At 42.6% G+C, this 25,807-nt stretch overlaps 1 protein-coding gene across 4 annotated transcripts in view; it reads left to right on the forward strand.

Annotated features, from left to right (window-relative positions):
• The window catches only part of ptprub (protein tyrosine phosphatase receptor type Ub), a 528,033-nt gene that overhangs the window by 406,875 nt on the left and 95,351 nt on the right, over nt 1-25,807 (forward strand). For 2 of the 4 annotated variants that reach the window (XM_062063249.1, XM_062063250.1), the window contains exons 14-17: nt 9,414-9,552; nt 11,511-11,534; nt 11,744-11,898; nt 15,708-15,895. In XM_062063249.1, the coding sequence (XP_061919233.1) occupies nt 9,414-9,552; nt 11,511-11,534; nt 11,744-11,898; nt 15,708-15,895 (506 nt within the window). The remainder of the gene's footprint in view (nt 1-9,413; nt 9,553-11,510; nt 11,535-11,743; nt 11,899-15,707; nt 15,896-25,807) is intronic. The other 2 variants (XM_062063251.1, XM_062063252.1) reach the window with 1 other exon arrangement.

The following is a 25,807-nucleotide window of genomic DNA, read 5'->3' on the forward strand; positions in this document are numbered from 1 at the left end:
TTTCATCTTTTAACTGGGGAGCCTGGTCCCTTCCTGCTTACCTTTAGAAAACACATGGAGTTGTGACCTAAGATGGCCACAACCAACGAAGAAGAACATTCACAGACAACAGTGAACAGACCACGAAGTGGCGCCCCCTGGAGGCTTCCGTAACAACTGTCTCAACCTTTTGAAAGAACCTCTGCAGACTCCCCACATCAGTTCGCCTCCTTACACCCACCCCTTCTTTCTATGATGGCGTCTCAGCCATTAGATACACAACCCCTCCCTCTTCCCGTGTCAACCCGATACCTAGTGTTTGTGATATGAGAGGTGAAGTGCAATGGTGCAATGTATCATGCTCAGTGTTTAACAGCAGCCATCTTCTTTTCTTTAGCCGCCAGCCACAGTCTTCGTCCTATTTCAATCTTTTGCTTATCAGAGACAGGTTTCACAGCTACCGAATGGTAGGACAACTTCTTGGGAGGACATCTGTGTCTCGGCGGATTTCTCCTGCTCTGCACAAGCTCTTTGGACATCACCTTCAGGTTACCGGGCCCCCTCGGTCCATGTCCAGTTTCTAACATCTGTCCTTGACCCTTGTCCTCCCCTTTATCCGGTTCGCTTTGATCCCCTCCATCCTGTATCTCCTTAGGCTGAGTTTTACTTGCAGCATATCCAAGGTCCTGCATCTGAACATCTTCGATCGCATCTTCAACACTGCAATCTGTATTCACTGCTGGCTCCCTCATTCCACACCACTCCTGTTGGGGCTCCAAGGGGAGGAACATGCATTGGGTCAACAGATTCTGGTGGACCACTCTCTCCTTGTCCCCCTCTTCGGTCCGGACCACGTACACAGGAATGTCCGGCTGTTTCTTTATGACAATGTAAGGCTGGCGCTCCCACCTATCTCCCAGCTTCTGCCGACCTTCAATGTAACAAATTTTGACAAGCACCCTGTCCCCGGGCTCAAATTCCTGAGGCTTCGCCTTGCGATCATATTGTTTTTTCTGCTGTTCTTTGGCGTGCCTGGACATCTTGTTGGCCTTATCATAAGCATTTCTCAGGCAGTCCATGAGGGCTTGCACATATTCACTGTATTCACATGGCTCGTTGTTCTCGGGCAGCCCTAAGACAAGGTCAATGGGCAGTCTGGGATGTCTGCCATACATTAAAAAGTATGGTGTGTAACCCGTCGAGTCATGGCGTGTACAGTTGTAGGCATGCGTCATAGCGTCCACATGTTCATGCCAGCGGGGCTTCTCTTGAGGATTCAGTGTTCCCAACATATCCATCAAGGTCCTGTTAAATCTTTCGGTGGTTCCGTTTCCCTGCGGATGATATGGGCTTGTGTGCGACTTGGTGATACCAGTGATCCTGCACAGCTCCTTCACAACAGTGCTCTCAAAGTTTCGACCTTGATCAGCGTGAAGTCTAGCCGGGAACCCAAAACGGCAGAGGAAGTTCCTCCACAGCACCTTTGCCACTGTGCGTGCCTTCTGATCCTTGGTCGGGTAAGCTTGTGCGAAACGAGAGAAGTGATCCGTTACAACCAGCAGATTCTCGATCCCACCTCTGGACCTCTCCAATGTCAGAAAGTCTATACAGACCAATTCCATCGGTGCACTGGTGTGGATACTGACGAGGGGGGCTCTAAGACCTGCTGTGGGAGTCTTCCTGAGACAGCACCTCTCGCACTGTTCACACCATGCTTTGATATCCTGGAACATCTTGGGCCAGTAAAAACGCTCCCTCATCAGTGCAAATGTGCGGTCCAACCCCAAATGGCCTGAATCATCATGGAGGGCCGTCTTAGCATACCTCTGTAGCTCCATGGGCAGCACCAACTGCTCAATAGACCCTCTTTGTCCATCATAAACTTTGCGGTAGAGGATGCCGTCCTTGACCACTAACCTCTTCCATTCCTTTAGGAGAATGCCCACCGGTGCCCCTCCTTCCACACTATCGCTCCTCTTAGGTTTGGTGTTCAGAGACCGATGGTGCAGCACTGGTCCAACCACAGGGTCATCTCTTTGGCCAATCCTAACTTGCTGCTTTGCCATTGCAGGCAGTGAGTCTGTCCCAATACCATCATAGGACTCAGTTAGCGGTTCAGGATTGCCTGGCTGTGGTCCTTGAAGATAGTCTGTCTCAACCTGTGCTGTGTTTTCGACTACCTCATCCGAACTCAGAGACTTCCTCTCACTGTTGCTGGACTTGACCCGCTGTGGACATGTCTGCAAGGCTTGTGCGACCTCCCGACTGGATAGTCTGGACAAAGCATCGGCGTTGGCATTGCATTTCCCTTGACGGTATTGAATATCGAAGTCCAGCATTGACAGGTGGGACACCCAGCGCTGACCAGTCGCGTCCAATTTTGCCGTTGTCATCACATATTTCAGTGGATTGTTATCGGTGATGACAGAGAATTTGTGCCCATACAGGTGGTCATAAAACTTTTCTGTTGCCGCCCACTTGAGAGCTAAAAACTCTAACTTGTGGGCCGGGTAACGCGTTTCAGATGGATGCAACCCTCTACTGGCATATGCAAGGACACGCTCCTTCCCATCTTGAATCTGAGCAAGAACGGCACCCAGACCTTCCCCGGACGCATCAGTCTGCAACAAGAATGGTAGGTTGTAGTCTGGGTAGGCGAGGACTGGGGCGGTGGTAAGTCTCTGTTTCAGACCTTGGAATGCAGCCTCACAATCTTCCGTCCAATGGAACTGGGGAGGTGGGTCAAAAGAAGTCTTGGCCCCCCTTTTCTTCTTTCTTGGGTCTCCCGAAGTGAGACGATATAGAGGCGCCACCAGCTTTGCATAACCTCCCACAAACCGCCTGTAGTAGCCTGTGAAACCCAGGAACTGCTGTACCTCTTTGCGGTTAGTGGGGCGTTTCCAGTCAGTCACTGTATTTATCTTCTCCGGGTCTGTCCTGATACCCTCGGCTGACACCAGGTGCCCTAGGTACTGAACCTCCTTCTTCATCAAATGGCATTTGGAGGGCTTCAGCTTCAGCCCGTGTTCCCGTAGCCGATTGAACACCACTTGAAGCCTCTCCAGGTGTTCGTCAAAGGTTTTTGCAAAGACAATGATGTCGTCAAGGTAGATGAGCAGGTTGACGTAGTTTAGGTCTCCAAAACAACAGGTCATCAATCTCTGAAAAGTTGATGGGGCATTTTGTAACCCAAATGGCATTCTGTTAGCTTCGTACAGCCCCATGGGTGTGCTGAAAGCTGTTTTGTGCTTGTCTTGCTCTGCTACTTCAACCTGCCAGTACCCAGAGGTGAGGTCGAGGGTGGAGAAATACTTTGACTGCCCCAATGCTTCCAGTGCATCCTCTATCCTTGGCAACGGAAAAGCATCCCTCGTGCTGCACAGATTCAGCTTCCTGTAGTCCACACATATTCTCAGGGACCCATCCTTCTTAATTACCACCACCATCTGGGAAGCATAAGGGCTCTTGCTTGGACGAATTACGCCAGCCTCTTCCATCTCCGTGAGAGCCTTCTTGACGCCCTCCCACTGGGCGGGTGGTATTTTACGGTACGGGAGCCGAAATGGTTTTGGGTCTACCAGGGGTATTTCATGCTGGACAGTTGTTGTTTGTCCATAATCCAATGAGTGCTGGGAGAAGACATCACTGTTCTTCCCTACAAGCTCTTTGAGCCTAGAATGCTGCCCCTCATCATCTATGGCAGCACCACTGAAATCTACACAACATGATGCAAGGCCTTTATTACTGCTCACCCCTTGCTCATGCATTTGACATACACCCGTGCCAGGCACTCCCATCTTGGTGTTTTGACCCCTCCCCTGGCCCTTTTCCACTGTTTGCAGTACTTCCTGAATCAGAAAGACCTCTGCCAGCTGAGTGCTGGACCTAATAACAACTGTTCGTTCAGACAGGTTCATCACTCGGACCGGAACCTGCTGCTCGGTCACATTAGCCACGACTCTGCCAACAACAAGGCCCACTGGAAGCTTCAGAGAGGGCTTGGCTTCAATGAGGGCAGTATATGACTGTTTCTTGGGTCCCTTCATTACCTTGCAGTTCACAACAGTCTCACTGCCTGCAGGCACCAATACTTTCTCCCCATAATACCGAACAGGGCCCACTCTGCCGTCTAGACCACCAGTCCCCGTTTGCTCCATCTCCAGTAATGCAGAATGCCATTCTGGATGGGTATCTTTGATGCATTGGAGGAACTGCAGCCCATAAGTGTCTTGAAGGTGTTGTCTCGAGGCTCGTATGACATTTGTCCCCACCAGCAAAGGAACCATGGACCTGTACTCTGTTTCAGGGACAACAAAGGCTGGTACACTGGCATATTCTTTTCCAAAAACCTTCAACCGGACAAGCAGAACACCATGGTGAGGGACATCCTGGCCACCTGCCCCTTCCACTGGAATATTGGAAGGCTGCAGCTTCTGTTGGCACAATTCAGGGTGCCTACGCCAAAAGTCATATGTAATGCTGGTTATTTGTGATCCGGAGTCAATTAAAGTCCTACATATTTCACCATTGACCTCCACATCCCCCTCATTCCTGGGGCCCACCAGGGGTGTTCTCTTCTCCTCTCCTCGCTCTTCTGCTTGGGGACCTAAGTGTTTGCCCATGGTTTCCCCTTCTACCACAGGCTTTATGTGTTTAAAGAACATCCGGCCTGTGTCATGCCGTGTTGTGCTGTGTCCTCTGGGGAGACAGCCTGAGGATGCGGTAGGTTTGTGTTCAGGTTAATATTAGGCATTAGAGTTCTACATACTCTGGCCATATGTCCGGCCTTCCCACAACGATAGCACACCAACCTGGCAGCTTCCCTGTCATTCCTCACTGCTGACAGTGGTCTGGTTGGAGCAGGGGTTTGTAAGGAAACTAGTTTTGATTCTAGCTGTGCAAGCTTTTTGACCTGCTCCTCTTGGTTCAGAGTTAGCTTCTCTATCAGCCTAGTCAGTGTGGACAGCTCGGAGGAGGGTTTCACTGCATCAGTCATCTCTTTTGTCGCCCCTTGCTGTTCTCTGGCCGCCACGTGAACCTGGGTGAATGGTTTCTTTAATTTATGTTGAGGCTGAAACCTCCTTACCTCCCTTGCCAGACTTCGTAGTTCCTCTTGAAGTTCACGAAAACTCAGGAGCCTAGGTTTCAAGGGGGCAATCCTGAGGTACACCCCTTCATCATTTAACCCCCTCAGGAACTGACGTGTGAGTTTGGCATCACGGTCTGGGTACGGTTGGCCCCCACACTGAGACTCCTCAACTGAACGGAGGGTTGCTTCTAGCGCAATAGCATAGGAGCACGCGGTTTCTTCAGGCCACTGGCTTCTCTCATAAAAGTCTGCCAAAGGATCCAGAGACCTTTGCATGTCTCCATATTCGGCTCTCAGCTCATCAAATGCTCTCTCTGGATGCTGTTCTTGGAGGGGGAGATTTAGAACCAGCCTCCTGGCCTCCCCGCTCAAGTGACGCACAATTGTTGCAAAACGGAGATGTGCTGGCAGCCCACCCGCTTCCAGAAGATACTGCATATCCCGTATCCAGTCTTCAATGAGGACTCTACAGTCAGGGCCTCCACTGAAGATCTGTACATTCCTCACTTGGTGTGTCTGGGTGAACCCAACAGGTGCAGGTTGCATTGTGCTATATCTGGCCTGTCCTGTGGTGGGAAACACAGCTTGGGGCACATGTTGGTAAGTGAGCATGGATGTCGATACGGCAGGACCTGGAGCAGGCGGGAGGGGGTTTGGTGGGTTATATGTGGCTGCTTGGGCGGTGTACCAATCAGGGGACCAGGCAGCATTGTTTATCCCAATCCTAGGGGTGTGAGTGGTGGCTTGCAATTTAGGCTCTGAAATCTGCGGGAATTCATGCGGGCGGGTCGGGACTAGTGGGTAGGGACTGTTCGCTTGGGGTGCATACATATTGGGGGGTTGAGCCGCATACACTCTGTCATGGGGGAGGTGTGGCTCGGTTAGTGGGGCGCACCTGACATCCCGTCCTGGGGTTTGGCTATTTGGGATGGGCAAGTGGGCAGCAGCACCATGGGCTATGGAGGCGGAGTCTAGCCATGTAATTGGGGCAGCATCATACAGGTTGGATATGGGGGTACGTGTGGAGACTGGTGGGACTGACACAGAGGCCGGAGTGTACATTCCATCAGGTAGTTGCTGAGTCTGGAGTGGTGGGACATACCTGGCACTCTGTGTTTGTGGTATGGGTGGTGGAGCATGGCTAGTGGCCATCTGATCCGGTATTGCCATTGTGGGACTTTGAAAAAAGGGTAGGCGACATGGTACTGTAGCTGTTGGAGTCTGAATTGATCCTGGGACCTCATATCTATTATATATTGGGCTGAGTATGGGGGGTGACAGGGTTGGCACAGTTTTGACTTGATGGGGCTCCGTTTTGGGCCTAACAGCCTGTTGGGGGTCCATGTCATGTTTAGAGTCGGCCATCATGTGGACAATACCCTGAGGTGACACCCCTCCATCAGGACCATGGTCCACTATGCCAGCACGTCGATTTAAAGTCTGTCTCACTGTGGAGTGAACTTGTGTCGGTGGTCGACTAGGGGTACCTACGTGGGGACTTTGCATCTTCAGAATTCAAAAGTGCTGCAGGCTTAGATAACTTGGGTGCATGTACTGAGGTAAGTATTGTGTGTGTGAGAGAGAGTGTATGTGTTTGTGGTGGCAGTGGTGTTGGATTGTGATTGTGTGACTGTGTTTTTTTTTTTTGTTTTTTTTTTCAGAGTAGGTCACAGACACCATAAAACATTCCCATAAAGCATAAATATAGAAAAAGGATATGTTTAACACAAATGTTTTCCTTCTTTCCCCTCTTAACTCCTTCTCCTGCTCTTGTGTGGCATCCGCAGATCCGGGTCACGGCACCAGTTGTAACCCTTGAAGCTGGCTTCCCCTATCCCGGGTCCGTCTAGTCCTCGGTCTCCCTATGAAGTCTCTGCGTTGTGTATTGTATTTTTGTGTGCGTGGGAAGACGGAGAGAAAGACCAGGCAAGGAAGCATAGGATCTGGGTGGAGTCGTCTTTATCTCAAATCTTCACCTTTAGAAAACACATGGAGTTGTCACAAAATACAAAATATGTCACACTATAACACTTTATATTTTAAAACACAATCAACTTCTCTCATCGTGACCAGTAATATACCAAGCAGGTAATGTGTGTGTGTGCGTGTGTGCGTGCGTGCGTGCGTGTGTGTGTGTGCGTGCGTGTAGACATAAACGACTGAGTGAGTGGATAATCATATGAAAAGAGCCAAAACATGTCCTAGCATAACATGCTTCTGGGATACCACACACACTGGCATAAAAACATAACAAAATCAACAGTCTCTTCACAATTTACAAAACCCCCACCTTAATATAACTCTTAGCCATCATATTTTGTGAATAAATCGGCTTAATAGTGCAAAACAATAACTTTTTTTCATCTTTTAACTGGGGAGCCTGGTCCCTTCCTGCTTACCTTTAGAAAACACATGGAGTTGTGACCTAAGATGGCCACAACCAACGAAGAAGAATATTCACAGACAACAGTGAACAGACCACGAAGTGGCGCCCCCTGGAGGCTTCCGTAACAACTGTCTCAACCTTTTGAAAGAACCTCTGCAGACTCCCCACATCAGTTCGCCTCCTTACATATATATATATACCATTAACAATCTTAGCTTCAAACCATACTTGCCAACCCTCCCAAATTTTCCGGGAGACTCCCGAATTTCAGTGCCTCTCCCGAAAATCTCCCGGGACAACCATTCTCCCGAATTTCTCCCGATTTCCAGCCGGACTTAAGGCACGCCCCCTCCAGGTCCGTGCGGACCTGAGTGAGGACAGCCTGTCGTCACGTCCGCTTGGCCAACCAAAAAGTAACCACAGAACACTATACCGTATAATGTTCTGTGGTTACTTTTTGGTTGGCCAACGGTTTACGTTGTATTGCGCACCCTGACGGCAAGTGTGGGAGTTGGTTCTGAAGTGTGAAGTAAAGAGACGTAACTTCGTCACCTCGCCTGGTTATTGACTCCAACCCAGAATATTACACTGCCCATACCTAAGCTCCTTCAAAGGCTGTGCTACTGGCTGCAAAGCATTGCACTTTCAAATACAACAATGAATAGAGAGGAGTGTTATGTGTGTATATGTGTAAATAAATGAACACTGAAATTCAAGTCTTTATTTTATTTATATGTATATATATATATAATAAAATACATATATATATATATATATGTACATATATATATATATATATATATATATATATATATATATATATATATATATATATATATATATATATATATATATATATATATATAGCTAGAATTCACTGAAAGTCAAGTATTTATTTTATTTATATATATGTATATATATATATATATATATTAGAAATACTTACATTTCAGTGAATTCTAGCTATAAAAATACTCCTCCCCCCTTAAACCGCCCGACCATTTGATTATACCTGAATCGATACCCGGTCGGTACCTATAAAAGTACCTAATTTGGTCTCTATCCTTAAATTTAACCACTAAGTAATAAAACTAAAAATGAAGTAAAATGTGGCATCCTTTTAAGATTCCTGACAGACAGGTAACTGCAATGGTTTGTTGGCAAACTTTTTTGGGTTATTGACATGCTCATCATTAGACAATTACATTTCAGCTACATGCTGTCTACATTTGAACTTGGTGAAATCAATTTGTGTATGTAAATCTTATCTAATTAATTCTAAGTCTTCTATTGTACTGAGCTGCCAGACCCTTCCAGTTACCATGTTAGTTCTATGGTTATCATCACACTTTTGCTCTGTGGTATTACTTCCACAAAAACGCAAAACATATGCAGCTAATCCTTTATGTGATCACTGAGCAGATAAGATGTCTCATGATGGTTTAAACATATTTTGGGATAGGCTCCAGCACCCCCCGTGACCCAGAGAGGGACAAGCAGTAGAAAATGGATGGATGGATGGATTGACTTGACATACATTTGTCCGGAAGTATACTTTTGAACTGATTTTTGGAGCACGGCACTGGAGGTTTCACGATATAAACCACTTAACCATACTTGGTATGTTGACTAACACTGACAATATCTGTCGCTTCCTTATTTGCACAACTATTTTGTTATTGCCTGCAATTTGAAAAGACCTTTTGAAATATCACTGCTATTGAAATGCAGTGTTGGCATTCGAAAAAACACATTAAAATTCTGCAGATGTCTTCAGTGTAGCCGGCAGGAGTTGAATGAGTGCATTATTGTACCTATGGGGGAGAAGCTTTCCAAAGAGTTTTCTGTATAGACTACTTTAAATGTTGTCTTTGTGAATCATTTCTTACACACTTTCCGCCACATTCAAAATGCATTTTTTATTTTTTTTTAAAGATAATCTTTTTTTGTTCCTCCTAGCCGCTTGCAAAGATCACCGCAAGGCTTTGGAGGTGTCGCAACACTCGGAGGAGATGGGGCTGATTCTCGGGGTGTGTGCCGGTGGCTTGGTGGTGCTCATTCTACTGCTGGGTGCTGTCATCATTATCATAAAGAAAGGGTAAAAAATCCCAATTGTTATAAAGCATGTCTCATTATGTGCAGTGACACCACACCTCCTTCATTTTTTTGACTTGGTATCGGCTCAGTAAGCACTTTTTATGCCAGAGGTACTATTTTTGCTGTTGCACCAACATACTTCATTACTGTCTTTGCTTTCATTCCCCTTTGATGCTCCAAAGGGACCAACAATTCTCATCTGCAGAACCCATCTGAGTGTGTGAGAGTGTGAAATATTTAATTAAAGGCTGATGCAATTCAATTAGCTACTTAATTACACACACCAAGCACAAGCCTGACCCATAAATGAGATGGTAATTGGGAGGGAAAAGGTGTGCTTTTAGAGACTATTAGCCAGTGACCCTCAAGGTCCACCGTATATCATCCACCCTGTTTGAATTAGCAAGCCTTACATAGTGACTTATTTCAAAAATATATACTGTGCAGCCTCCAAATTTCATTGTGAGACGCTGAACTTCATGCATTTTAAATATTCTTAACTGCCATGCAAGTGTATAAAATTGCTAAGTAAAAATGAACATGAAGTGAACGTGCATTAGGGAGGATTCATTTGTGTACCTTAGATTTCACATTAGTTCTAAACAGAGCTTACTTTAGAAAATACATTTTTATGTATGTTGTATGTGAACTAGTGGTCGCTCTAGTCCAGCACTTCTCAATTATTTTCTGTTACACCCCCCCAGGAGAAAATATTTCGCGCCCCCCTCATTCTCCACCGCGACTGTAATTAGTATAATTTGTCTATAAAAGTGTTATAAATACACCTCTGCATACAATTGTATCTTTATTAACATCAAATTATTGATTTCATTGCCTCACCTGTCATCATGAAAAAGAATAAACAAAAATGATAATAATAATAAAATAAATATTGAACTATAATTTCCAACCCAATGACCTATGTTATAATTATTATTATTTTGTAACAATTTCTCAGGATACCCAGGTATTAAACAACATCATAAAACTCAGTGGCCTTGTGGTTAGAGTGTCCGCCCTGGGATCGGTAGGTTGTGAGTTCAAACCCAGGCCGAGTCATACCAAAGACTATAAAAATGGGACCCATTACCTCCCTACTTGACACTCAGCATCAAGGGTTGGAATTGGGGGTTAAATCACCAAAAATGATTCCCGGGCAGGGCCCCCACTGCTGCTCACTGCTCCCCTCACCTCCCAGGGGGTGAACAAGGGGATGGGTCAAATGCAGAGGACAAATTTCACCACACCTAGTGTGTGTGTGTGTGACAATCATTGGTACTTTAACTTTAACTTAACTTTAACAGTTGTGTGGGTAATGTGTTGGGAGAATATTCTCATCACATTGAATACCGTACATGTCACCAAATGTGCTTATGACACATTGTTACACATTAAAGAGCACTGTCGATTTCTGATGTCAGCGTATCGTTATTGTACAGCGAGAGCTAATGATTCGATATGTCGCTCTATCAAAAATTGGTCCCTCCCCTATTATATACTATTACTATTTCAGAAGAAACCCTTTAACATCGGAAATTAGCAGTGCAACTAACTGGCTGACGACACAGCTTAGGCGCTGATATTGAAAATGTCCATTTTGAAAGTCAATCAATGTTCTGCATTATAGATCAGGTCCTTCTGCTGGGCTCCCAGGAAGTTCCCACTCCTAATAGAAATCATAACAAGATTTGTTGTGACACAACTCCCTCTGGCTTGGTGCTTGAAGTGCAGATTGTACCGCAGCAAACATGCACATATGTCGTGCTTGGCCGTCTGCACATGCTCAAAACACTTGTTGCACGAGTCACATGGTCACCCACACAGAAGACTTCCTGCTTCTGGTTTTCACTGTAATCAATGCATTCTGCTTTCAGCTGACATAGCTTTCATGATTCATCTCTTCTTGATTGTTGTTCCTTCCTCCTCCTTCTCCTCCTCCTCCTCCTGCACTCTTGCCAGAAGGAACTACTACTCTTATTATCCGTAAGTGATTATGGTTCTTTTCTTTTCCATTGTTTTTGTGATCCTTCACACACATGCTCATGCTCTGGCTGTCAATCATACAGCAAGGAAGCCTAAATAATTGAGCAGCTAATCTTTTGTTTTTGTCTTACTAGGATTGATATCTTTTATTGCTTTGTTGTGTAACACATTTGCCCCTCTATGTCCTCTTTTTCTTGATTCAATAATAGGAAACCTGTGAACATGAATAAGACACCCATTACGTACCGTCAGGAGAAAAGCCACATGGGCTCCATGGAGCGCAGTTTTACCGACCAGAGCACCCTCCAAGAAGATGAGAGGATGGCCCTTTCCTTCATGGATGCGCACACCTGCGGCACACGCAGTAAGATAAATATTCATTTCAAATTGTTATGTATAGCTACAATTATCCTCCATCTTATTTTGTCCATCTTATTTCTCATTTTATCACTGTGGTTGTCAAGGGATGGAGAGATGGGCATATTGGGTGAAGGAAGTGTCAATAGTGAAACCATTACACTGCTCAGTTGTTCAACAATACCATTACAATAGTCGAACACCTGGGATCAGGGACATTCAACTAAAATGTTTTGGGGGCCACATTTCCAGAAAGCTAAGGACCTGAGAGTCGGACTTCTCCCTTCACTATTAGTCTTATTTTGTATATTGCGGAGAAGCATCGTTCTCCACATTAAACGTTTGATTTTGGTCTATTTATTTTGTCAAGGTTACAGCAGCGCTCTGCTGTTTTTAAGGACCTTTTGCAAAAAGGCTAGTCAAAGATCATCTCTATGACAGCACTCTAGTGTTTTTAAGAATCTGCTGCACAACTGAAGATTTTTGAACTGAACTCACAGGTTACCAGTTGAATAGCACAAAATGATGAATAGGAGCGGATATAAAATGGAAACTTGAGGAACATCACCAGTGTAACTAAGAAGTTGAACAAATGACTACTGACTGCATCTGAAGTCAACAACTTACAGCAACACCTTAGTTACATACATTTACATTAGGGAAAAAATATGTAACTTCCAAAAAGGAGATGAGTTAAAAGGGTGCCCTGAGGAATGCCTCAGTTAGGTAAATCACAAGTTTGGACCCCAGTGTTTTATTTTTGCTAGCAAGCTTAAAATGTCAATGCAAGGATCTGGCAATATGTTTACAGTGGTCCAAGTGCCTCTATACAACTTGAGCACTCTTGTCTTTTTAAGAATATGCCGCAAAAAATGTTAGTCTTACAAGTTTTGAACTGAACTCTGGATCCGTAATGATGTCATTCTCAGGCCCCCGGGCCACCAGTTCAATTGCCCTGGCTTAGACCATGCAAGCATGCAGCCAATATTGCTCGGTATTTCTCCACTTTTAGGTGTTTCGTTAACCTGACGGTGCAATTTGCAGCAAATTTGTGGCTACGTTGATCATTGCTACCTGCCCTTTTCCTGGTTTAACAACACACGATACCAGGGCTATTCCCTGGCGTAAACACTGAATAGGGTTGTTTAGGGCCACATGATTATGGCGATAGGTCACTTCAGGAGCTGATCATCATTTCCTCATGGATACAATTATACATTATTCCTGCTAAACTGTATTCATGTTATTTATATATATATGAGCACACACACACACACACACACACACACACACACACACACACACACACACACACACACACACACACACACACACACACACACCCACACACACAAATATATTTGTATATATGTACAGTACGAATGTGTATGGAAATGTGTGTGTGTGTGTGTGTGTGTGTGTGTGTGCGTGTGTGTGTGTGTATGTATGCATATACATAATTGCATATATAGATATAAATGCATGACTATTGAGCTGAATTGTGCTTGTCATTTTGTCATTTTGTTTGTTTTTTGTTGTAAAATATTAAAAGTAATTTTTTTTAACATTTAATTCGACACTTACTTGGACTGCATTTTTGTTCGTTGTGTCTCTTTTGCACACACTTCGACTCCCTTTACTAAATGTACTTCTGCTCGCTAAGAATAATATTTCATGTAAACCGTTGTTTACATGAAAAGCCTGGCCCTGCATGTTACACCCCACTTATGAGGGGTACGGCGTGGCGAAGTTTGGGAGAGTGGCCGTGCCAGCAATCTGAGGGTTACTGGTTCAATCCCCACCTTCTACCCTCCTAGTCACGTCTGTTGTGTCCTTGAGCAAGACACTTCACCCTTGCTCCTGATGGGTCCTGGTTAGCGTCTTGCATGGCAACTCCCGACATCAGTGTGTGAATGTGTGTGTGTATGAGTGAATGTGGAAATAGTGTCAAAGCGCTTTGAGTTCCTTAAAAAGGTAGAAAAGCGCTATACAAGTATAACCCATTTACCATTTACCATTTATGCACACGCACGGACAAGAATGACGAGGCCATGTTGCAAGGGTGACAATTGGAGGGTTTATGATTGTGGTCCAACTCACCAGTTCAACATCAGAGCCCACAGTCCTCCATGTCGAAGCATTTTAATGTTGGCAAAACCATAATGATCATGATTTGTCGTACTTTTACAGAATATGTGTTGTCTTTCTCTTTGGTCTCATAATTCGTTCATCTGTCACTAAAGGACATTAATTCTCTCAACCGAATTGTAAGCCGTCGAGCAAACTAATTTGTGAGCTGTCTCTAGCCTCCTTGTACAATCAACAGGTTCAGCAGATAGCTTCTTCCGTATTAGTGGATATGTCAAACTACCTCCACTGTCTTCTTTAGTTTCTCTCCTCTGGCCAAATGGCGGGATAAAATTGTATTTTACTCCGGCTTGTCCAAAATGTATCTGATTGGGATTTTTCATTCAATGCTTGATTGACGGAACTTTGAGTATCGGTACTTTTATGATCGTATCAAATGTTTTTATTGCTTGTGGTGTGGTTGGTCTTTTTATTGCATGTCGGAGATTTTACTTTTTTCTGTATGTTTAATGGATGTTTTGATCTTAATGGGGACGGCGTGGCGAAGTTGGTAGAGTGGCTGTGCCAGCAATCGGAGGGTTGCTGGTTACTGGGGTTCAATCCCCACCTTCTACCATCCTAGTCACGTCCGTTGTGTCCTTGGGCAAGACACTTCACCCTTGCTCCTGATGGTTGCTGGTTAGTGCCTTGCATGGCAGCTCCCGCCATCAGTGTGTGAATGTGTGTGTGAATGGGTGAATATGGAAATACTGTCAAAGCGCTTTGAGTACCTTGAAGGTAGAAAAGCGCTATACAAGTATAACCCATTTATCATTTATTTATCTTGCTGGTTGCAAAATAAGTTTACATTAGGTGCTAATAAAGTAACCTAACCTACAATAATTGGGTTCACTATAGGTACTCTGGTTTCCTGCCACATGGCAAAAACATGCATTTTAGTGGGTACTCTAGAAAAAAATTATCCACAGCTGTGGAAGGAGTTCAATCTAAATGAACATTTTGTGATGCTTGCCGTTGCTCTTTGAATCAATCGCCCTTTTGTTATTGTTATTGTCATGGCAAGAAAAAGATGGATGTGTTTACAGCACGGTTGTTACAGATCTTGGTCATTAGTATGGACAGGAGAAATGTCATATCAGTCACACGATCTAGTTTTGAAGACATGTATCACACAACTTACACTATTGTGTATAATAGCTGCATACCTAAGGCAGTTATTTACTGTGTAAATGCAGTAACAATAGATTATGCTAATGATGGTACACAATAACTTGCATACCGTAAGTGCAATGGCCCCAAATCACTATATTCATAAGAATGAGTCAAAGTGAGATTGAAAACAGACTTGTGCATTTTTGTTCACACCTGTACACGACACAGCCAGCAGTTCCAGCTCCAGCTAATAAGCCTCAGTAACACACTTAAGGAAATGAGTCTGAGTGAAGTCGATGAGAGTTGTGAGAAATGAAATGTAGACTGGACTTAAATGAAGGAGAAATTTTAAAGCATAAACCGTCACAACATCATGCACCATACACACACACACTTGTAGATATACGCTATATCCAATACTGCTTCACAAAATAATATACATTCTGTGTAAAACTAGTGTTTTTTCGGGACTGAATTAATAAGGATTGTTTTGACATCATTGTTTTTTTTTGTATGGTAAAACTTTAGAGAAGCTTGTTGACCCTAATCTTAAAACTGTGACCTGGCTTGTCACAGGTGATCCTCGTAGTTCGGTAAACGAAGCCAGCAGCCTGTTGGGAGGCTCCCCGAGGCACCCGTGTGGACGCAAAGGCTCCCCCTACCACACGGGGCAGCTCCACCCCGCCGTCCGAGTGGCCGACCTGCTCCAGCACATCAACCAGATGAAGACAGCCGAGGGCTACGGCTTCAAACAGGAATACGAGGTAAGACTATTTTCCGCTGCTCTCACCCTCCAGGGTGTCAAAGTATGGCTGCTGTTGGGGTCAAATTGTGGGCTCTCTGCTGTTGTAGGACTACATTATCCTGTAGAATAGTAAAATGTGACTTGCCATTTTTTTATCACAGCAGGCAATTCCCACTTAGTCATGGTTGAATGGTTGTTTTTCTACAGTCTATGTGGTCTGTGATTGACTGGCAACCTGTCCAGGGTGTACGCTACCTCTCAACCCAAGTCAGCTGTGGTAGGCTCCAGATCACTTGTGAACCTGAACAGAATGATCAGTATAAAATGGATGAGATCCACGCTATGTAAGCAGTAACCTCCATGTTGAACCTTCACAAAGCGTAACAAGGCTGGAATGCTTTGGTGAATGTAAAAGTATTTGAAGTTATACAATCTACCTGTACATGAATCTGTAGCTCTCAGTGCATCCAGGCTGGAATGCTTTGGTGAATGTAAAAGTATTTGAAGTTATACAATCTACCTGTACATGAATCTGTAGCTCTCAGTGCATCCATCCATTTTCTACCGCTTATTCCCTTTGGGGTCGCGGGGGGCGCTGCAGCCTATACTGTAATTGAATTGAAACAGCACAAGGTCACTGCCGGTCGGTTTTTCTGAAGGTTATTGCTTTTGAATACTTTTTTAAAAATTGTTACACAATAGCTAATTTAAACAATAAAACCCTCCGTGTCAATACCTAATCATTTGTACTGTAGATTTCATATATCCTTGCTTGTAATAACAAAAAGACCCTGACATATACTTGTGATAAGAGAGAAATATATATCTTTCAGGCACATAGTGTTTAAGACCTAGCCAATACTTGATTAAGTCAAGACTATTGGTTGGTATCAATACCAGAGTAACTCACCATATGATAATACCACGCTACAGCCATTATGTGGTATAGGATATATACTATTATACTAGTCCTAATCAGGGTCACTGGTGAACTGTAGCCTTTCCCAGCAGACAAAGCAGAGCAAGAGGCGGTGTTTGACAGAGGGAGGATGTGGTAATGACATCATCGTCAAACTTGTATATATGGCTATGTCGCATTTGCAAAAGTGGGCAAATAAAACAAATATGTTTAGATTTCAGAATCAGAATCAGAATAGTTTTTATTGCCATTGTTTGAGAACGGGTTCACAAACTAGGAATTTTTCATGGTGCAATCGTGCAACATAAAACACATATAACACAGAATAGGTAATAAAATTAGCTGTAACTGAGCTATCAGATCTTGTTATTGTTCATGTGCCTGATGGCCGAGGGGAAAAAACTGTTCAGGTGGCGGGAGTTGTGGGTCTGGATGGACCGTAGTCTCCTGCCTGAGGGGAGAGGGGAGAATTAATTTTCAAAAATAAACTTTCTTATGTCACTTTTTGATTTGTTTTAACACAAACATGAGCGCGTGAGTGCTTATAGAACGAGGAGGGGCTAACCGCAGCACCTTTTGTTAATTGGAAAGAGCAATACGTCCTTTCATGTCAAGGTTGCCTAGAGTCTTCACTAGATTTGTCACAAGGCGCTAGAAGGGGCTTGATTATTCGATAATTATGGCGAAAAAATAGCAAAGTTGTCACCACTGATCCCTCCTGCCCTATCTTCTTATTATCTGGCAGAAACAGAGTGGGTGTGTTCTCATTAGTGCTGTCAAAATATTTCAAAAATTAGCGATTTTTTAAATTATCATCTGTAATTAATCCATCCATCCATTTTCTACCGCTTGTCCTTTTTGGGGTCGCGGGGGTGCTGAAACCTATCCCAGCTGCACTTGGCCGTATGGTGGGGTACATCGTGGACAAGTCCCCACCTTATCGCAGGACCAACACAGATAGGCAGACAACATTCAACAATTAAATATATATCTTGAAAATAAACAACACTGCTATTGTTTTTTTTTTTGTATTGTTTCCCAGACACAATCGGAAATAAACCTATTAAACATTATATACATTGCATCCGGAAAGTACTCACAGGACTTCACTTTTCTCAATTTTTTTTTTATGTTACAGCCTTGTTCTCAAAATTTTACAGTGAATACCCCATAATGACTATGTGAACATTTTTGCAAATGTATTAAAGATTAAAAAAAAAACACATGTACATAAGTATTCACAACCTTTGCTCAATACTTTGTTGATTCACCTTTGGCAGCAATTACAGCCTCAAGTCTTTTTGAATACGATGCCACAAGCTTGGCACACCTATCGTTGAGCAGTTTCGCCCATTCCTCTTTGCAGCACCTCTCAAGCTCCATCAGGTTGGATGGGAAGCGTTGGTTTTCATCCAAGATTTCTCTGTACATTGCTGCATTCATCTTTCCCTCAATCCTGACTAGTCTCCCAGTTCTTGCCACTGAAAAACATCCCCACAGCATGATGCTGCCACCACTATGCTTCACTGTAGGGAAGGTATTTATTGGCCTGGTGATGAGCTGTGCCTGGTTTCCTCCAAACATGATGCCTGGCTATTTTGTTTTTCATGGTCTGAGAGTCTTTCAAGTGCATTTGGGCAAGCTTTTTACTAACAAATGGCTTCCGTCTGGCCACAATATCATACAGGCCTGTTTGGTGGATTGCTGCAGGGATGGTTGTACAAACCCCGTTTCCATATGAGTTGGGAAATTGTGTTAGATGTAAATATAAACGGAATACAATGATTTGCAAATCATTTGCAACCCATATTCAGTTGAATATGCTACAAAGACAACATAGTTGATGTTCAAACTGATAAACATTTTTTTTTGTGCAAATAATCATTAACTTTAGAATTTGATGCCAGCAACACGTGACAAAGAAGTTGGGAAAGGTGGCAATAAATACTGATAAAGTTGAGTAATGCTCATCAAACACTTATTTGGAAACAGGCAAATTGGGAACAGGTGGGTGCCATGATTGGGTATTGAAGTAGATTCCATGAAATGCTCAGTCATTCACAAACAAGGATGGGGCAAGGGTCACCACTTTGTCAACAAATGCGTGAGCAAATTGTTGAACAGTTTAAGAAAAACCTTTCTCAACCAGCTACTGCAAGGAATTTAGGGATTTCACCATCTACGGTCCGTAATATCATCAAAGGGTTTAGAGAATCTGAAGAAATCACTGCATGTAAGCAGCTAAGCCTGTGACCTTCGATCCCTCAGGCTGTACTGCATCAACAAGTGACATCAGTGTGTAAAGGATATCACCACATGGGCTCAGGAACACTTCAAAAACCCACTGTCAGTAACTACAGTTGGTCGCTACATCTGTAAGTGCAAGTTAAAACTCTGTTGAACTTAAACTGTACATCAAGCAAGAATGGGAAATAATTCCACCTGAGAAGCTTAAAAAATGTGTCTCCTCAGTTCCCAAACGTTTACTGAGTGTTGTTAAAAGGAAAGGCCGTGTAACACAGTGGTGAACATGCCCTTTCCCAACTAATTTGGCACGTGTTGCAGCCATGAAATTCTAAGTTAATTATTATTTGCAAAAAAAAATTTAAGTTTATGAGTTTGAACATCAAATATCTTGTCTTTGTAGTGCATTCAATTGAATATGGGTTGAAAAGGATTTGCAAATCATTGTATTCCGTTTATATTTACATCTAACACAATTTCCCAACTCATATGGAAACAGTGTTTGTACTTCTGGAAGATTCTCCTCTCTCCACAGCAAAATGCTGTAACTCTGACAGAGTGACCATCGGGTTCTTGGTCACCTCCGTGACTAGACTGAAATAAAAGTCGCAATGTTTAGGGACATCCTGGATGAAAACCAATGCTTCCCATCCAACCTGATGGAGCTTGAGAGGTGCTGCAAAGAGGAATGGGCGAAAACTGCCCAAAGATAGGTGTGCCAAACTTGTGGCATCATATTCAAAAATACTTGAAGCTGTAATTGCTGCCAAAGGTGCATCAATACATACAATACAAAACTTGGAAAAAGTGAAGTGCTTTGAATAATTTACGGATGTACTGTAGATTCACCAGGTCACAACATTAGGACCACCTCTTCGCTTTCCGATTGATACAAAGCTGCATAAACAAAAATGCTGCTTTTAGCAGCATCCATGCCAATGCAATTTGCACCTTGGTGTTAAAATGTGCATGCATAGATTAGATGAAAATAATACTTTATCCTACATTATCTTGTGGTTCCTCAAACTAAGTTCCATCTTTCATAATATAACTATTCAGGTTATGGCCCAGTTTTGTTTTTGTGTAATGTGTTTTTCTATTTATGGTATTTTACTCTGGGCTGGCCCAAATTTAGCTGATTGTGATTTTGTATTCGATCATTGATTTGCGTAACTTTGAGTACATTTATAAATGTATCAAATGTGGTTTTATATCTTGTAGAACATGGTGCTATTATTACAAAGTCCAATTGCATCTTGAAGTGCTGACTGTACTTTGTTGTAAAATGAAAGTATCAATGTCTAATGTTGGTGCATTGAGATATAATCTTGTCCTGTCAACAAATCATATTTCATCTACATTGGCCACTCTTCCAAAAGACAGACCAGTGAGGCTTGGTCCATTCCCAGAGGTTTTGTACATACTGTAGACAAAATGTGCTAACTTTGAAAACGTGCTTGACAGTAATAGTGAGCAGAAAGTTGGAGGACGCTATCAGTCCTGCTTTGACATCATCTGTGAACCCTTTACACAGCCCTCAGAAATTAATTAGTGGTGTTAAAAGGCATCTGGATCACACTGAGGCTGAAGGTATAAATAAATCATCCACATTTGAGTCCAAAGATGGACTTGTGTCGCCGTGGCAAGACTGATGAGGTTAAATGTCTCAGGAGTCTTCATGAATCCCCTTTCCTCTGTCGACAGATGGAAGAGAAGCAAGAGAGGAGTGAAGTCTTCTTTTCTTAAAAGGATTCTGTATAGTGCAACATAACTGTTCTATGATCTATAAAATAGCCCACTTGAAAAATTTTTTTTGATGAAAGACACAGTCCAAGTCCCTCTTAATGTTTCCAACAGTCTTTTAGGTGCACTTGTTAGCTCGTAGCTGCCGAGTCAATATTGTGTTAGATTGCTTTTTTAACAGAACAATGGATACATGTTTCTAGGAATGCATCAGTAGCCCCTCTTCAGACTGCGTTTTAAAGCAATAATTTTCCGTGTGGCTGTTCTATGTACTGCAAATCATGGTTACCCAACCTTTTTTCCACGAGGGACCGGTTTAATGTATGCATTAATTTCACAGACCGGCTTTCTACGTGTGGCAGATAAAAACTGCCAAAAAATTAGCCTTTGGCTACAATCAGGCACATTAACATTTTATTTGTCCATTAAAGGCCTACTGAAACCCACTACTACCGACCACGCAGTCTGATAGTTTATATATCAATGATGAAATCTTAACATTGCAACACATGCCAATACGGCCGGGTTAACTTATAAAGTGCAATTTTAAATTTCACGGGGAACTTACGGTTGCAAACGTCTATGTATGATGACGTTTGCGCGTAACGCCAATGGTTGAAACGGAAGTATTGGGACACATTGTATCACAATACAAACAGCTCTGTTTTCATCGCAAAATTCCACAGTATTCTGGACATCTGTGTTGGTGAATCTTTTGCAATTTGTTTAATGAACAATGGAGACAGCAAAGAAGAAAGTTGTAGGTGGGATCGGTGTATTAGCGGCTGGCTGTAGCAACACAACCAGGAGGACTTTGACTTGGATAGCAGACGCGCAATCCGACGCTAGCCGCCGATCGCATTGATGATCGGGTGAAGTCCTTCGTCGCGCCGTCGATCGCTGGAACGCAGGTGAGCACGGGTGTTGATGAGCAGATGAGGGCTGGCGTAGGTGGATAGCCAATGTTTTTAGCATAGCTCTGCGAGGTCCCGTTGCTAAGTTAGCTTCAATGGCGTCGTTAGCAACAGCATTGTTAAGCTTCGCCAGGCTGGAAAGCATTAACCGTGTATTTACAGGTCCATGGTTTAATAGTATTGTTGATCTTCTGTCTATCCTTCCAGTCGGGGGCATATTTCTTTTGTTTCTATCTGCAGTTAAGCTAGATGCTATCACGTTAGCTCCATAGCTAAAGTGCTTCGCCGATGTATTGTCGTGGAGATAAAAGTCACTGTGAATGTCCATTTCGCGTTCTTGAGTCTCATTTTCAAGAGGATATAGTATCCGAGGTGGTTTAAAATACAAATCCGTGATCTACAATAGAAAAAGGAGAGAGTGTGGAATCCAATGAGCCAGCTTGTACCTAAGTTACGGTCAGAGTGAAAAAAGATGCGTTCTGCACTGCACTCTAGTCCATCACTCTCACGTTCCTCATCCACGAATCTTTCATCCTGGCTCAAATTAATGGGGTAATCGTCGCTTTCTCGGTCCGAATCACTCTCGCTGCTGGTGTAAACAATGGGGAAATGTGAGGAGCCTTCCAACCTGTGACGTCACGCTACTTCCGGTACAGGCAAGGCTTTTTTTATCAGCGACCAAGAGTTGCGAACTTTATTGTCGATGTTCTCTACTAAATCCTTTCAGCAAAAATATGGCAATATCGCGAAATGATTAAGTATGACACATAGAATAGATCTGCTATCCCCGTTTAAATTTAAAAAAAAAATCATTTCAGTAGGCCTTTAATGTGCACTGTCCCATGTACTATAACAGAGGAGTTGTAATATACATCTATTAACAAGCTTATTGGTGTGTTTAGTGGAACAGGCGAATGTGGAGTCGGAGAAAATGCGATAGTTTATAAATGAATTATTGTTTTTGTGCGGCCCGGTAGCAAATTTGTCACGGACCGGTACCGATTCCCGGACCGGTGGTTGGGGACCAAAGGCACCGGTAAGAAATGTCATCTTGAAGCTTCTGCTTTTGGAGTATCAGAGATGGGGAAATTCTCACTGACTGACAAGTATCAAGGCAACACCTCTTTTTCGAGACTCCATCCATCCCATCCATTTTCTACCGCTTGTCCATCAGAGGGTCTCGAGGGATGCTGGAGCCTATCCCAGCTGCACATGGGCGGAAGGCGGGGTTCACCCTAGACAAGACTCATTATTGGAAAAACATTTTGTAGACCAAAAAAAAAAGGCATTCCAATAAAACTGCAGTGGAATAAACAGGGTACTAGTACAGTGCCTCTGTCTATTCCAGTACAGTTTTAGTCCACTCCAGTTCCAGTAACAGCTTTTTTTCTAAAGTCTCTGCTGAAACAACTCGTGGAATGGACATTCTTTACTGCGGTTATCAGTTACATACAAACAAACCTTCCATCTCATGTAAGTGATCAGTTTGTGGACCAGGTTGGTATGTTGTGGTGTGATTTGATATGGTTCATACAAGTTACAGTCAAGAACATCACAAAGTTACATTTGTACACTTCACCATGTCTGAAAAAGAATAGGAAGAATTCGAGATTATTTCATGCTACGTCACCATGTCTTTTACTGATATTTCAATCTTTTACATTGACAGGTTCAATTGAAATTTTGTCGAATACATTTTTCCACTTCTTGTGTGAAAGTAAAGTGTTGAAACACATATTTACAGGCCACAATTTGTACACCAGGCAATTCCAAGCGCTTTACTGAAAATTACAAGAAGGCAAAATCAAAAATAAAATAACTTACAAAAATAATCATAATTTAAATGAAAAACATAACACAAAATCATCATACAAACTATTATGATTTAAATTAAAATAAAATATTGTGGATAAAATACTTATAGTTGTCATATGCACAGTTAAATAAAAGTGTTTTCAGCCTGGATTAGAACATTGCCAACGTTGAGGCCTGTCTCACATCACATAAATCAATAATCAATTAGCAATTACGAGTTAACAAAGCAGGAAACTTAACAAATAAAAATGTAAGAAAATGAGGATGGAAAAAGTAACCTATTAATGATAAATAAACGATTAATTAGAATAAGTGGAGACATTAAATACAGACAAGTAATCAAAAATATTGAGGATAATATTGGAATAAAAATGTGGACTAAATGGCCAAATTACTGAGTAAAGATAAGCCTTTTCTATCTCTAAATCACAGGTGTCAAACTGAAGGCCTGGCGGCCACGTTTAGCTCGTCACAACATTTTATGTAGCCTTCAAAAATGACTTTCATCTTTCTTGATAAATGTACCGGTATGTGTAGTATTTCATCGATGACAATACCGATATTGATATTTGTTATAGATTGCATTGGGTTGAGTTTTTCCTTGCCCTGATGTGGGATCTGAGCCGAGGATGTTGTTGTGGTTTGTGCAGCCCTTTGAGACACTTGTGATTTAGGGCTATATAAGTAAACACTGATTGATGATTGATTGAGATATCGTTATTAATTGGTACTTTTGATCTGTACTAGTTTATTAGTTTCATTATTTTTATTATCATTGCTTTAATATTTGTGATTATTCCAAGCTGATTATCAGGTGCTAAGGTTGGGTGACATGGCAAAAAAATATTATCCAATCTTGATAAATATGACAATTTTTAACTTTTTATTCAACCTGCCAGTTTAAAAGCATCTGTAATGAAAACTGAATAAATCAGGGATTAGTCCAACATTTTATTAACACTCCAATTACATTAAAAAGTAAACTAAATAAAACAAAGCACAATAACAAGCGGTAGAAAATAGATTAAATGAATATATCAATGTGCCAATTAATTAGAGTTGACATGCTTTTAAGTAAAATAAAGCACACACAAAGATGCATCAGTTATTATTTCAACACTGGTGCTCCAACTATATTATTAGAAGTTTGCAAGTAATCATTAACTTACCAATGGAAATGAATGGTCACGTCCACAACTTTCTAGCACTTGCAGTAGTAGCACGGTGTTTTGAATGTGACATAGCGCGCTTGTCATAGTTACGATGGTCAGCTAGATTAAAAAAAAAGTACAGACAGCCGTATTATTATCCTAGAATTTTTACGGTCCTCTTGGGCCACCCCAATTACGAACCAGTACCAAAAAATACCAGTACTCGGTATAGATCCTTAGTTTTGACAAAAAAAATGTTGATACATGCAAATACAGTTACTAACTCGATATTATTTGAAAGTTCAAGCTATTTTAAGCTTTTTTTTTGTCACTGAAACCCCTTTCTAAATGTAATTCTACACTAGCCGTACTAAAATACCTGCTTGTTACTTTGACTTATGATTCCAAAGCAAGTGTTCTATCAGTTTGTTTTAGTAAACAATGATAATAATCAAATCAAAAGGCCATTGTGTAACAATCAGTCCCTTCATGGTTTTGCCAGCAGCAAAATTGCCCCCGGTGATGCAGGGGGGCATTTGATTGGGTTGACAGCCGCGTTGCGTTCGAGTGCTACACTGTCAGCTTGTTTCATTTGCAAATTACGCAATTAAACACTGTCTTGCTATGGTATGATGTATGTATCACGCCAACACAGCTCATGGGGAAAATTCAGTCCTGTTCGGTTATTCGATCCAAATCAAACTGCATCAAAATTAACCTTACTCCGCAAGTGGTTTATGTGTCAGTCCTGTGATTGACTGCTGTTCTGTTGAGGCTTGACCCCGCTTCCCACAAATCATCCATTTGCAAACGAACAGAATAAATCCATTCAGAAAACGGGCGGATGGATGTTCTTCTCCCAGCAAAGGGCTGACAATGTTCCAATATCAGCCTGCGAATGCTTGGAATCTTAAAGCTAATCTGGATAAAATGAGCTGACTGCCAGTGATTATGTAACTGAATTTGTATTCTTAAAAAAGTGACAGAATTATCATAGATTTGCAGACCACGATTTAATGAGATTCAATCCAACATTTGGTCCATTTATCCATGTCATCTTTAGTGTATGGTCCTGAGTTAAAACTTTGCACACATTCTTGTGTAGCAATGGCTGCCCTCCCTCGAGGGGAAAGATTTCGGCCACA

Source organism: Entelurus aequoreus, linkage group LG11, assembly GCF_033978785.1.
Source record: "Entelurus aequoreus isolate RoL-2023_Sb linkage group LG11, RoL_Eaeq_v1.1, whole genome shotgun sequence".
In the NCBI taxonomy this organism is placed as follows: Eukaryota; Metazoa; Chordata; class Actinopteri; order Syngnathiformes; family Syngnathidae; genus Entelurus; species Entelurus aequoreus.